Source organism: Panthera uncia, assembly GCF_023721935.1.
Source record: "Panthera uncia isolate 11264 chromosome B2 unlocalized genomic scaffold, Puncia_PCG_1.0 HiC_scaffold_24, whole genome shotgun sequence".
NCBI classification, from domain to species: Eukaryota; Metazoa; Chordata; class Mammalia; order Carnivora; family Felidae; genus Panthera; species Panthera uncia.
The window spans coordinates 11220843-11231975 of NW_026057580.1; the positions used below are offsets into that span (position 1 = coordinate 11220843).

Below are 11133 nucleotides of genomic sequence, written 5' to 3' on the forward strand. Positions count from 1 at the left end.
AAGAAGAGGAAAAACCAGCTTAGTGCTGTGTGCCAAATATAGCATCAGGACTGCAGGTAAAGTCCCCAGCTACTGGGGGTAGGCATCGCCTTAACTCCCTGAACTTGTGTCTGTGGCCCCAAAGGACAAATGATCATTTCTGTCTCCTAGAGTCACTGAGAGAATCAAGGTCAATCCAGCACGTGTAGATGTCTGTGGTGATCTGTTACACACTGCTGAAGAGTCAGTGTTGTTCCCTGGTTCTAGCCTGGGGTCCAGGAGAATGCAGCTGGACTAGGGATGCCAGCCTCTGCCATAGATTCTGTCTTTTCTGGTCACCTCTGTGTGTACATGATGCATCAGGTGCCAGGGACACACTGGGGACAGGAGAAGCTTCCTGCCTGAGAGGAGCTCCCAGCCAGAGGGATTTAGGCCAGAGAAGATGGGCCCACCTGATACACCCTCAGCAGCTCTGAGAGCCACACCTGGCCTGGAAGTCCCTCCTGGCACGAGTCCTTCCAGCTGCTCCCGAAAGCTTCTTCAGATTGCACCCTGGCCCTCCTCTCACCCGCCCTCCCTGGCTCTGTCCTCTGGACTGGGGAGGGAGCCGGGTCTCTAATTCTGGGTGACCAATAACAATAAAAAGCGTTAATAGCCACAGTGGAAAGAATGACTGTTTTAAAGGTGAGCATAACGAGCAAACAATGAGAACTGGTGTCCCTAGCAGTCACTCCACAGAACAGAGAAGAGGACAAATATTATTGTTACTCTGAGAGCTAATCACAGCCTCTGTAGTCACCTCCTCACAAGACAAGAGGGGTGGTGGCTAAATCAGATGTGACCTAAACCTAGCGATGAGGTGTTGGGCCTGGGGAGCATGACCTGCACTCAGCTGACTTCCTGTGGCTTGCAGGCAGTGGGGAAGGGCAAGAAGGGGGAGCAGAGAGCATGGTGGGCAGAGCTCCCATCTGCTGAATTCTTCCTCTTCAGGACTCACTGCCTGAGGATGTCCCTGGCTCTGGTTCCAGTCCTCATTCCCATGTCCCAGCTGTGGTGCCTGGGTCCCTTGGAAGGTACCAGCAGGGCTGCTAAGATGGTGAGGACAGATGGGAAGAGCACAAGTGGAGGCTCACCAGGCCAAATTCCAGGAGGTCTGTCCTAGAGAAGAGATGGGTGGACTGGGAGCTGACGGAGAAGGAGGGAAGGCAGAGCTGGGTATAGACCACACCACTGGATATGTTTTGAGGGAACAGAATATATCTTGATGGGGTATAGACTGCTCCTCAGAGCAGTGATCTTAGCTAAGGGCTGGGTGGGATTCCCAACAAGAATCACCTAAGGGATTTTTAAAGTACACAGCCCTGTCTTCCTCCACTCCTGGCTTCAGATTAATGCCTTGTGCAGGGGGAAATCCCAAGACTTCCTCAGTGCGGCCACGTGAGCTCTGCTGTTTGTTAATGGAAGTGTGCTGCATCCCTCAGAGAAAAGAGATCATCCAGTGGAGAGAAGAGTGGCCCAGGGGACACAGTCACCCATGAGGAATGAGGGTGGGACAGACAGGCCCACAAGAGAGCACAGGTAAGTAGTTCTGTGTCAGAGCCAAGTCCATGTGTCTTCTGCTCCCTGCCTGGCTAGACCGAGTGCTCCTGGAGGCAAGGCCTTAGCCACTGTTGTTATCACCTGGCACCTATACTGGGCTTTGCACGATGCGGTTGGGAGGGGTAGAGGGCACTGAAGCCAGATTGGAAGATGTATTTCAGAGTAAGGTAGAAAGGGAAGAATCACCACGTGCTTACCACAGGTAAGTGCTTGGAATTCAGCGAGCAGACATATGCTCTGCCCATTTGTCCTGGAGTCCACAGTCCAGGGCCAATGGTTTCTGTTGCATTTTGAGGCTGTGTGGGGCTGCATAGGTAATGTGCCACAGACTCTATCTGAGGGCAAAGGAGTCAGACCACATGGAATGTGGATTCTGTGCTTGACCATCTACCGCAGGTAAGAAACTACAGAGGCAGGCAGAGAACAGAGACTACAACTGAATGAAGTTTAGGCAGTCATGGGCACACTGGGGCTGAAGAGGGCACAGACCAGGTCGGAACTCCCAAGTACAAATTCATCCTTTCCTTCCTGGACCCGTGACCTACGTCACGAGAGAGACCAGGGGGAGAGTATGAATGACCCAGGGCACCCATCCCCACAACCCACTACAGGGAAACGACTCAGGGAGACCCTACTGGGAGTGGGCAGGGAGCGTCAGCTTGCCATCTGTTGGGGGGGGGCATGACTGCTGGAGAGAGGAGCCCACCACAGGCAGAGCAAGGGCAACAGAGGAAGAGAGAGGAGGAGAAGAAAGTGCCTATGGCTGGAGCAGAGCACAGAGGCTCAGAGAGGGAAGGAGCCCTCAGGGCCTGGGGTGCAGAGTGGCCTCTTCCCCTTTCCCCCCAACAAAACAAGCTCATCTTTTGGGCTTCTTCCCTTCCTGTGTTTTCACTCCCTTGTTCTTTCTCTCAAGCAGTAGCCCTAGGTCTGCCAGACACCCCTGCATGGAACGCTCGTTCTAGAACTTCAGTCCCATCTTTGAGGGCCATGGTAAAAAGAGGAGAAAAGATTGAGTGGAAGGGACAGCATGTGCTATTGACTTTCTCACTTAGGACCTCTTAACTTTTGAGACTTTGATATCACACAAGGAATTTTGCATACACCCATACAGGGCTTAAGGAACCTCTGAAGTCCGTCCGTGGACCACTGCCATTAATTTATGGCCTGGTGTCAGTTGAGTGATGGTACCTACATGGGCTCTGGAGTCCAATAGGTGGGTTTGCATCCTTTCCAAACTCTTTTGCTAGTTACCAGCTGGTTTGAACAACTAATTAATTAATTAATTTTTATTTTTTAAGTTTGTTTATTTTGAGAGAGACAGAGAGACAGAGAGAGGGCATGAGCAGGGGAGGGGCAAAGAGAAAGGGAGAGAAAGAATCCCAAGCAGGCTCCGTGCTGTCAGCACAGAGCCCAATGAGGGGCTTGAATTCACCAACCATGAGATTGTGACCTGAGATGAAATCAAGAGTTGGACACTTAACTGACTGAGCCACTCAGGTGCCCCTTGAGCAACTAGTTTAAATTCAGTTTCCCCATCTGTGAAATGGGGGAGAAAGAACTCTTACCCTGCAGGGCTAGTGTAAGGATTAAGCACCAGCACACTCGTGGGGGGCCTGGGACAGAGGAAATGGTTCTTCTCTACTCCCCAAGCCTCCTTTCTGACTATGCTGTCCCCCCACTCAGAACCTTCAGTTCCCTGCATCCTCCTGCACATACCGCATTCCTACCTTAGCCTGATGTTATAGATTGTCTCTGATGATGGTCCAAACAGCCTTTCTGTTTTCTCCATCTCTCTCTTCCTCTGTTTATACTTCCCAAGCTACTTATTTGTTCTAAATATACTCTCAGCATCACCAGGGCCCTGAGTCTGAGCTGTCTGCTCCCTTCCCTGCTTATCTTCCCCAAAGCCCAGGGAATATCCTGCTGCCTCCTCAAAGCCAAGTGCCTGTCCCTTTTCTCCATGTCAGCATTCTTTTTAGGCTGTCTGTCCCCAGCTGGACTTCAGCTCCTCAAGGACAAGGGCAATTCATCTTCCTCCTTGTTGCAACTTCCAAAGCACAGTGTAGGATGAGCATGCTGAACCAGTGCCCAGTGCAGAATGCAGCAGCAAAGAGTAGCCCAGGGCAGCCTAGAGTGGACACAACTTGCCTTCTTCATAAATGTGGGGCAAGAACTCCCAATCTCTTGTGCTTGGAAGGCACATACTTTAAGTTTCATTTTCTCTGGTGTGTGTGGGGTTGCCCTGGACCACCAGTGCTGTCTCACCCAGTCCACCTGTTGGGCAGGACACTTGCTGCTGGGGAACACAGCAGACCCACCTGCACCTCCATGGGCATTGTCTAATTGGTGAGTGTCCCTCAAGGTGGCCCTGGGCTGGGCAGGCACTCAGCCAGTGTCCCTTCCTTGCCCTCCTCAAGCCCATTAGCTTCAGATTTTCACTGTCTGAGCTGAGAGAAGGGTTAATAATGAGTCCCAGGGACATAGCATAGTAAAACAGCAGAGCAGATAGGATTCCAGTAAGAAAAGAGAGAGTGGAGAGGAGCTGGGAGGGCCCACAAGTGGGCAGATGTGGTGATGGGATTGGGTGGAAAGGGGTGGATACAGCAGACAGGGGGACAGTGGGAGGAGGGCTCTGAGGCTGAATACCAGGCTGTGTGGGTGGCTGGAGATCCAGACAGAGGCTGAGAGAGAGAAAGAGAGACAGACAGACAGACAGACAGACAGACTGTGCCTCCTCCAGCCCTGGCTCTCCTGGCCGAGGCTGACAGCATCCAGGAGGAATGAGAGGAAGAAAACAGGACAGACGTTGCCACCTCTGTTTGTTCTGAAAAAGAATATCCCACAGGCCTTGTGGTTCCTCCCCTCCTCCTCACCCACAAGGCTCCACACACCTCTTCTTTCGGGCACTCCCTCCCTGCTCCCGGCACCCCTCCCTCTTTCCCCTCCTCCTCAGGGAGATGGGCTCCAGTGGGGTCAGGAGTCCAGGGAGGGAACAGATGTGGCTGGGACAGACACACGCAGGTCACTGCTCTGTAGGGGCAGAGGGGCAAGGAGGCTGTAGGTCTCCTAAGGTCAGCCAGACTGGAGACTTCAAAGGGAGAGCCTGGGACTGTGCATCCTACTTGCTGTGTCCCAGTGTGGGACACAGACAGGACATTGCCGGGCTTCACGTGATAAGCCTGCACCAGGAGGGCTGCGCCCTTAGTCCTCTTTAATCTGTCTGATAATTTCCCATTTGATCCTCACAAACCCCCTGCAAGGTAGGATGACTTAAAATATCCCCATTTGACAGAGGAGGATGTTGAAGTTCAGAAAGGTTTGGACAGTTGCCTAAAGCCAGAAGTTAGCTGGGACTTGAACTCAGGTCATCCAGAGTCTAAAGCCAGTGTTTTTGTTTTTCTCCCATTGCGTCAGCCCTCTTCAGGGGACACTGTACCATTATCTCCTCTTGCTGCGGTAGCTCCAGGCCCCTCTTCCTTCCCACTCCTATCTTGAATGCTGGCAAGGTCAAGGACTAGACTAGATGGTAGCCACTAGCTGCACATGGCCATTTGCATTTAAATTAAAATTAAGTAAAATTAAAAATTCAGTTCCTTAGGTTGGTTATACTAGCCCCATTTTAATTTTTTTTAACATTTTATTCATTTTTGAGAGACAGAGAGAGACAGAGTGTGAGTCAGGGAGAGGCAGACACAGAATCTGAAGCAGGGTCCAGGCTCTGAACTATCAGCACAGAGCCCAACGTGGGGCTTGAACTCACAAACCATGAGATCATGACCTGAACTGAAGTTGGACGCTCAACCCACTGAGCCGCCCAGGCTCCCTATACTAGCCCCATTTTAAATGCTTCATAGCCACATGTAGCTAATGGCTACCGTACTTGACAGGTACAGAACATTCCCATCACCAAAGAAAGTCCTATGGATAGCACTGGGCTGGAATTAAAGGCAGGGCAGGAAAGAGGGAATGGGAGAGGGCAGTCAAGGGCTTGGACATAGACTGCTTTTGTGAGGAGACTGGGGAAGTATGGAGATGAGAGTCTGGGTGAGGGGAGCAGGGTGGGGGAGGAGGAGAGGCAGCTTGACCTGACTCCCAGGCCTCTCCCTCCGATACTGATACTCTGGGCAATACTAGTGAGCAATTAATTGGCTGGGGTGGGGCCAGGACCAAAGCAGGAGGGAGGGGAATGTGATGGAGGATGACCTGCCCCTCTTCTTGCTGAACTCAAGGCTCTGATCTGCCAGTCCTGCCTTTCATCCTTCAGGGATCCTGACATCTGCCTAGCCCTCCCTTATCCACCTCAGACAGGAGCTGGCTGTTTTCTGTTCACGTATCCAGGCCAGGGAGCCAGCTGATGGTCTGCAGGGCCACCACCTTCCCAATTAGTCTCATTAGCCTGTGGCTCACCCACTGAAGTCAGGGTCACCAGCTGTGGGGGAGAGGCCATGAGTGGCCTGTGAGTAACTTCAGACCTAGCTATGACAGTGGTTCCCAGCCCAGGCCTCTCCTCAGGCTGAGGCCCTTGCAACCAGCACCCTTTGTACTATCCCAGGAGCACCCCCAGAAGGGAGAGATCAGAGAGCTGGTGCTTGGAGTGCAGACTCCTAGTTAAGAGGGAAAAGGCTCAATTCATTGATGGAACACATAATAGGTGTGGCAAGCATGGAACTTGGACAATGACAACAAGGTGGGAAGGAAGGGGGTACTGGGGATGCAGTGTGGAAAGTGGAGGCTGAGTGATGGATCCCAAGGAAAGGGACAAATTCAGGGGCTGTGGATGGGAAACCAGGTGGGGTTAACCATGTGGTGGGGTGTGGGACCAGAGCAGGCACTCTGTTGTGGACAGGAAAGTAGAAAGGTCCATGTCTGTGCATGGAAGGACTGGGACAGGCCAACACCAGGACAGGCAGGAGAGTGAAGGAGCCAGGTGACTGGGTCCTGTGGTGAGAGTGGCCACCTGAGTGGGTAGAGCCCCCAGTTCCAGGTTAGGCAATGAGGAACATGGGTAGGCTGGTCAGGTGGCAGGAATTGTTAAGGGCTCCGTGGCCACAGGTACCCCACACTGAAGCCACCTCTGCCGCTGAGTAGGCAGATGCCCCAACTGATTACTTCAGCTCCTCCCAACCACACCAAGTTGCCCCGGGCACCTGCCCCTCCACTTCCCCACCCCTACCCACAGTGACTCCTGCCCAGAGAATGTCCAGCCCTGGCATAAAGGCCCTGGGCTGTCCACGAGTTGCTGTCAGAAGGCTGCACAGTCCAAGATGGGCTCCTCGCGGGCACCCCGGATGGGGTGTGTGGGAGGGCAAGGAATGATGGCATTGCTGCTGGCTGGTCTCCTCCTGCCAGGTAGGAGGCTGGGGACCCTGGGAGTGAAGGAAAGCAGGGAGAGGTAGCAGAGGAAGGATGCAGACACCAGGTCAGAGGAGACTGGAGGGATCCAGTGGTGGGAGGTGGGAGGAAGCACCATCCAGGGAGAAACCGGGAGAAGACCTGGCAAGGGGGAAGGGCAGGGACTCTGGAATCTGATGCTTCAGTCTGAGGACTGCTCCTCACTGCCTTGTCACTCCAGGTAAGTTACGTAAATCTTCTGAGCCACAGTTTCTGAGACTCTAGAACAGGGTTAATGATAACACTTAGCTCTAGTTTCTCTGAGTCTCAAATTAAATAATGTATATATGTAAGTGCTTTGGAAATTCTAGGGGGTTGGGTTGTATAAATGTTGGTCATTGTTGTTATTACTATTATCAATTATTAGAACACTGGAAGATGAAGACTGTATATTTAATAGTAATAATTGTTACCATTTATAGAATGCTTTTCATGTGCCAGACACTATTCCAACACTTTACATTAGCACTTTTATAAAAAAGCTTATTTATTTATTTTGAGAGAGACAGAGAGAGACAGAAAGTGAACAGGGGAGGGGCAGAGAGAGAGAGGGAGTGAGAGAATCCCAAGCAGGCTCTTTGCTGACAGCATGGGGCTTGGACTCACTAACCATGAGATCGTGGCCTGAGCCAATATCAAGAGTTGGACACTTAACAGAATGAGCCACCCAGGCACCCCTACATTAGCACTTTTGATCAGAAGAACTGTATGAGAGATTTGTTATTCCCATTGTACCCCTGAAGACACTGAGGCTAGGCCAATTTAGTAGACTGGCTCAAGATCACAAATTAGAAAGCAGTAAAGCCAGGCTCCATCCAAACCAGGGTTTTGCTGTTGACCACCAGGTATTTGCAGTGATGCTGCCCATGGCCCCGTGGGTGGAAAGCAGACCATGTGGCTTGGCGGAGCAGAGAAGGAGAGCAGGAATTCTCCATGATTAGTGAGGCTGAATGAGGGAGGCTGCAGGCAGAGTTGGGATTTGGTGTGGAGGGGGACACAAAGAACTTCTCTTTGAGGAGAGAATGGGGACATCACAGACTGAGGAGAAACTGGTTGTTGGTGGACAGATTTGACCTCTCCAAATGTATAAACTAAAGCTCAGAGAGGTTTAGTCACTTGCTAGTATGAAACTCTGCTCACACTGCTTGGGACCTTTAGGAGCTGAGTGGAGAAAGACTGGGGGTAAGGTGAGCCTGGGGTTAGAAGCAAAGGGTTGGTTAAAAAAAGAAGTGGTTTCACATCTGTCAGGGATGTAACGACAGGAGACTGGGGGGCAGGCAGGCATGGTGTGATAGCTGGGTGGGGAGAGAAGGAAGCTGATAATGGTCATGAGCCTGGGAGGAGGGTTCCATCTTCGTGTCCCTGGGCTGTGCCAGGACAGCAAGGGTGGCTCAGGGTGCGGTGTCCTGTCATGCTGTACCAGCAGGTTCTGAAGCAACAGTGGGTGCCCCCACATTCTGGCCCCCACCCAGATTTCCTGGCGTGGGCAATGCTGAGATGGGAACAGAACTCCAACCCTTTACCCAAGCCTGGACCCTCCCAAGGAGGCTGGTGACTGAATCTTAGTCCCCAAGTACCCTAGCCCTTACCTTAGTCCCTCTACCACTGGCTTCCTCTTTTCTCAGTCTCGTTTGTTACTTTTCCTTTCCTTCCCAGTCCGTTGTTGTTTGTCTTGTCTTCTCTTTCCATTTGGTCCCTCAATCTTACCTGGGATTCTTTCCCTCAGGACTTATGCCCCATCTTGAGGAGTCTCTGTCACTCCCATGCTTTGTCTCTCTGGGGTCCTTCCTTTTGGACCCATTAGCTCCTATTTCTTCTCTGTTTCTCTTATCTTTCTTTAATACCTCCTGCTTTGGAGTCTCATTTTCTTTTTCTCTGGTAGATGTTTGGCTTCTGTCTCTGCCCCCTCCCAGAACACTGAAACTGCCCTACCTTTACAGACAACAGCCAGTTCTCCCTTCCTTTTCCATCCCAAGCTCTCCCTGGGCTCCTCTCAGAGAAGCCAGAGAAGATGACAGATGGGCTTGAAAGAAGTCAGAAGCAGATGACTCAGATGGGCTTGAAAGCTGAGGGGGCAAGCCAAGCCACTCTGGCCCTTACTAACCACTACTTCCTCCTCAGGGACCTTGGCTAAGAGCATCGGGACCTTCTCAGACCCCTGCAAGGACGTGCGTATCACCTCCCCCAATGACCCCTGTCTCATTGGGAAGAGTGGTTCCAGTAGCTTCAGTGGCCACAGTGGCTCCAGCAGCTCCAGCAGTTCCATTTCCGGTTCCAGTGGCTCCAGTGGCAGCTCTGGTGGTGGCCCCAGTGGTTCTGGTGTCTCCAGTGGTGGCTCCAGCGGATCCAGTGTCGCCCAGGGTGGTTCTTCAGGATCTTCGTTATTTAAGCCAGGAACAGGGTATTCCCAGATCAGCTACTCCTCAGGATCCAGCTCCTCCCAGTCGGGAAGCAGCTCCTCCCAATCAGGAAGCAGCAGCAGCTCCTCCCAGTTGGGAAGCGGCAGTTCCCAGCCAGGGTCTGGCTCCGCTCTACCAATCAGTGGTGATTCTTCCCGCTTACTAATAAGCTCTTCCCAGTCTGGAGAAGGCTCAAGCTCATCTGTTTCCCAAACTTCCTGGATATCCAGCAGCGGTGGCCAAAGAGTCAACTCTAACTTACGCCCTTGTAATTCAGATGTCTCCGACTCTCCCTGCAGTGGGGGGCCCATCGTCTCACACTCAGGCTCCTACATCTCCAGCTCCCACTCCGTGTCAGGGGGTCAAAGGCCAGTGGTGGTGGTGGTGGAGCAGCATGGCTCTGGTGGCCCTGGATTGGCTCAAGGTTCTCCCTGTAGCAGTGGTGGCCTTCCAGGCAAGCCCTGCCCCCCTATCACCTCTGTAGACAAATCCTATGGCAGCTATGAGGTGGTGGGTGGCTCCTCTGACAGTTATCTGGTCCCAGGCATGACGTACAGTGGGGGCAAAATCTACCCTGTGGGCTACTTCACCAAAGATAATCCTGTCAAAGGCTCTCCAGGGGTCCCCTCCTTTGCAGCTGGGCCCCCCATCTCTGAGGGCAAATACTTCTCCAGCAATCCCATCATCCCCAGCCACAGCTCTTCTAGTTCCAACATCTACCCATCAGGAGCTTCCTCGGCTATTGTGTTCCAGCCAGTGGGCTCTGGTGGGGTTCAGCCTTGTGGTGTTGGCTCTAAGGGGCCCTGCTCCCTCTCCAGTTCTGGACTCCACAGCAGTTCTAGCGTTTCCAGCAGTTCATCCTTCCATCCCTGTGGCGGTGTTTCACAGGGGCCCTGCTCCCCACCAGGCACTGGCTCCTTTAGTGGCAGCTCCAGCTCCCAATCCAGTGGCAAAATCATCCTTCAGCCCTGTGGGAGCAAGTCCAGCTCTTCTGGTCACCCTTGCATTTCTGTCTCCTCCTCAACATTGAGTGGGGGGCCCGATGGTTCTCCCCAACCTGATCCTTCAGCTGGTGCCAAGCCCTGTGGCTCCGGCAGCTCTGGAAAGATCCCCTGCCGATCCATCCGGGACATCCTGGCCCAAGTGAAGCCTCTGGGACCCCAGATAGCTGACCCTGAAGTTTTCTTACCCCAAGGAGAGGTACTTGACAGTCCATAAGTCGTCCTTTGCATATGTGCATGTGTGGGCATACACGTATATACACACACACCATCTCTCAGTTGGGAGAAGTCCAGGGGCCCAGGCATTGGGTTAGCTCAGTTTCCCTCCTCCTTCCCAAGAGAGCTGTTCTATTTCCTCCATTGCTCCAATATGATAGATGCCCCTTATCACCTCTTTTTTCTTCATCTTCCCAAATTGTAGACTCCAAATCCATTTCCTCATTCTCTCCTACTGTTTAGATTCCCCTTGTACTATAGTGCCCTCCCTGCCAGATAACCACTCCATACCACTCCCTAAAATTTCCTCTGTCATTTCTTTCAGATAATACAATCCATTAGTTAACCTTACCATTCAGATTTTTGCCTGGGAAACCCCTGAAATGTCTCAGAGTAACTCTGGTTCCTGAATAAGTCATGCCCACTCTCCTTATTCGCCAAATAAAGCATAGTAAGTACAAACTGTTACCTGAAAGCAATGACCACTTTTCACTGACCTCCCTTTGCCATCTGGTCAACCAACATGCCATGTCATGGGGTTCTCACAC

The 11133-nt window shown here is 52.2% G+C and overlaps 1 protein-coding gene across 1 annotated transcript; it reads left to right on the plus strand.

The window, feature by feature from the left end:
• Positions 1–6842: 6842 nt before the first annotated feature.
• On the plus strand, positions 6843–10750 carry CDSN (corneodesmosin). The gene is made up of 2 exons (XM_049653658.1): positions 6843–6927; positions 9091–10750. The coding sequence occupies exons 1-2, from the start codon at positions 6843–6845 to the stop codon at positions 10584–10586; spliced, it is 1581 nt and encodes a 526-aa protein (XP_049509615.1). The 3' UTR covers positions 10587–10750.
• Positions 10751–11133: the final 383 nt, after the last annotated feature.

Coding starts and splice junctions, on each gene's coding strand:
- CDSN (XM_049653658.1), top strand. CDS start 6,843: ATGGGCTCCTCGCGGGCACCCCGGATGGGGTGTGTGGGAGGGCAAGGA. Junction 6,928..9,090: donor GGCTGGTCTCCTCCTGCCAG/GTAGGAGGCTGG, acceptor CTTCCTCCTCAG/GGACCTTGGCTAAGAGCATC.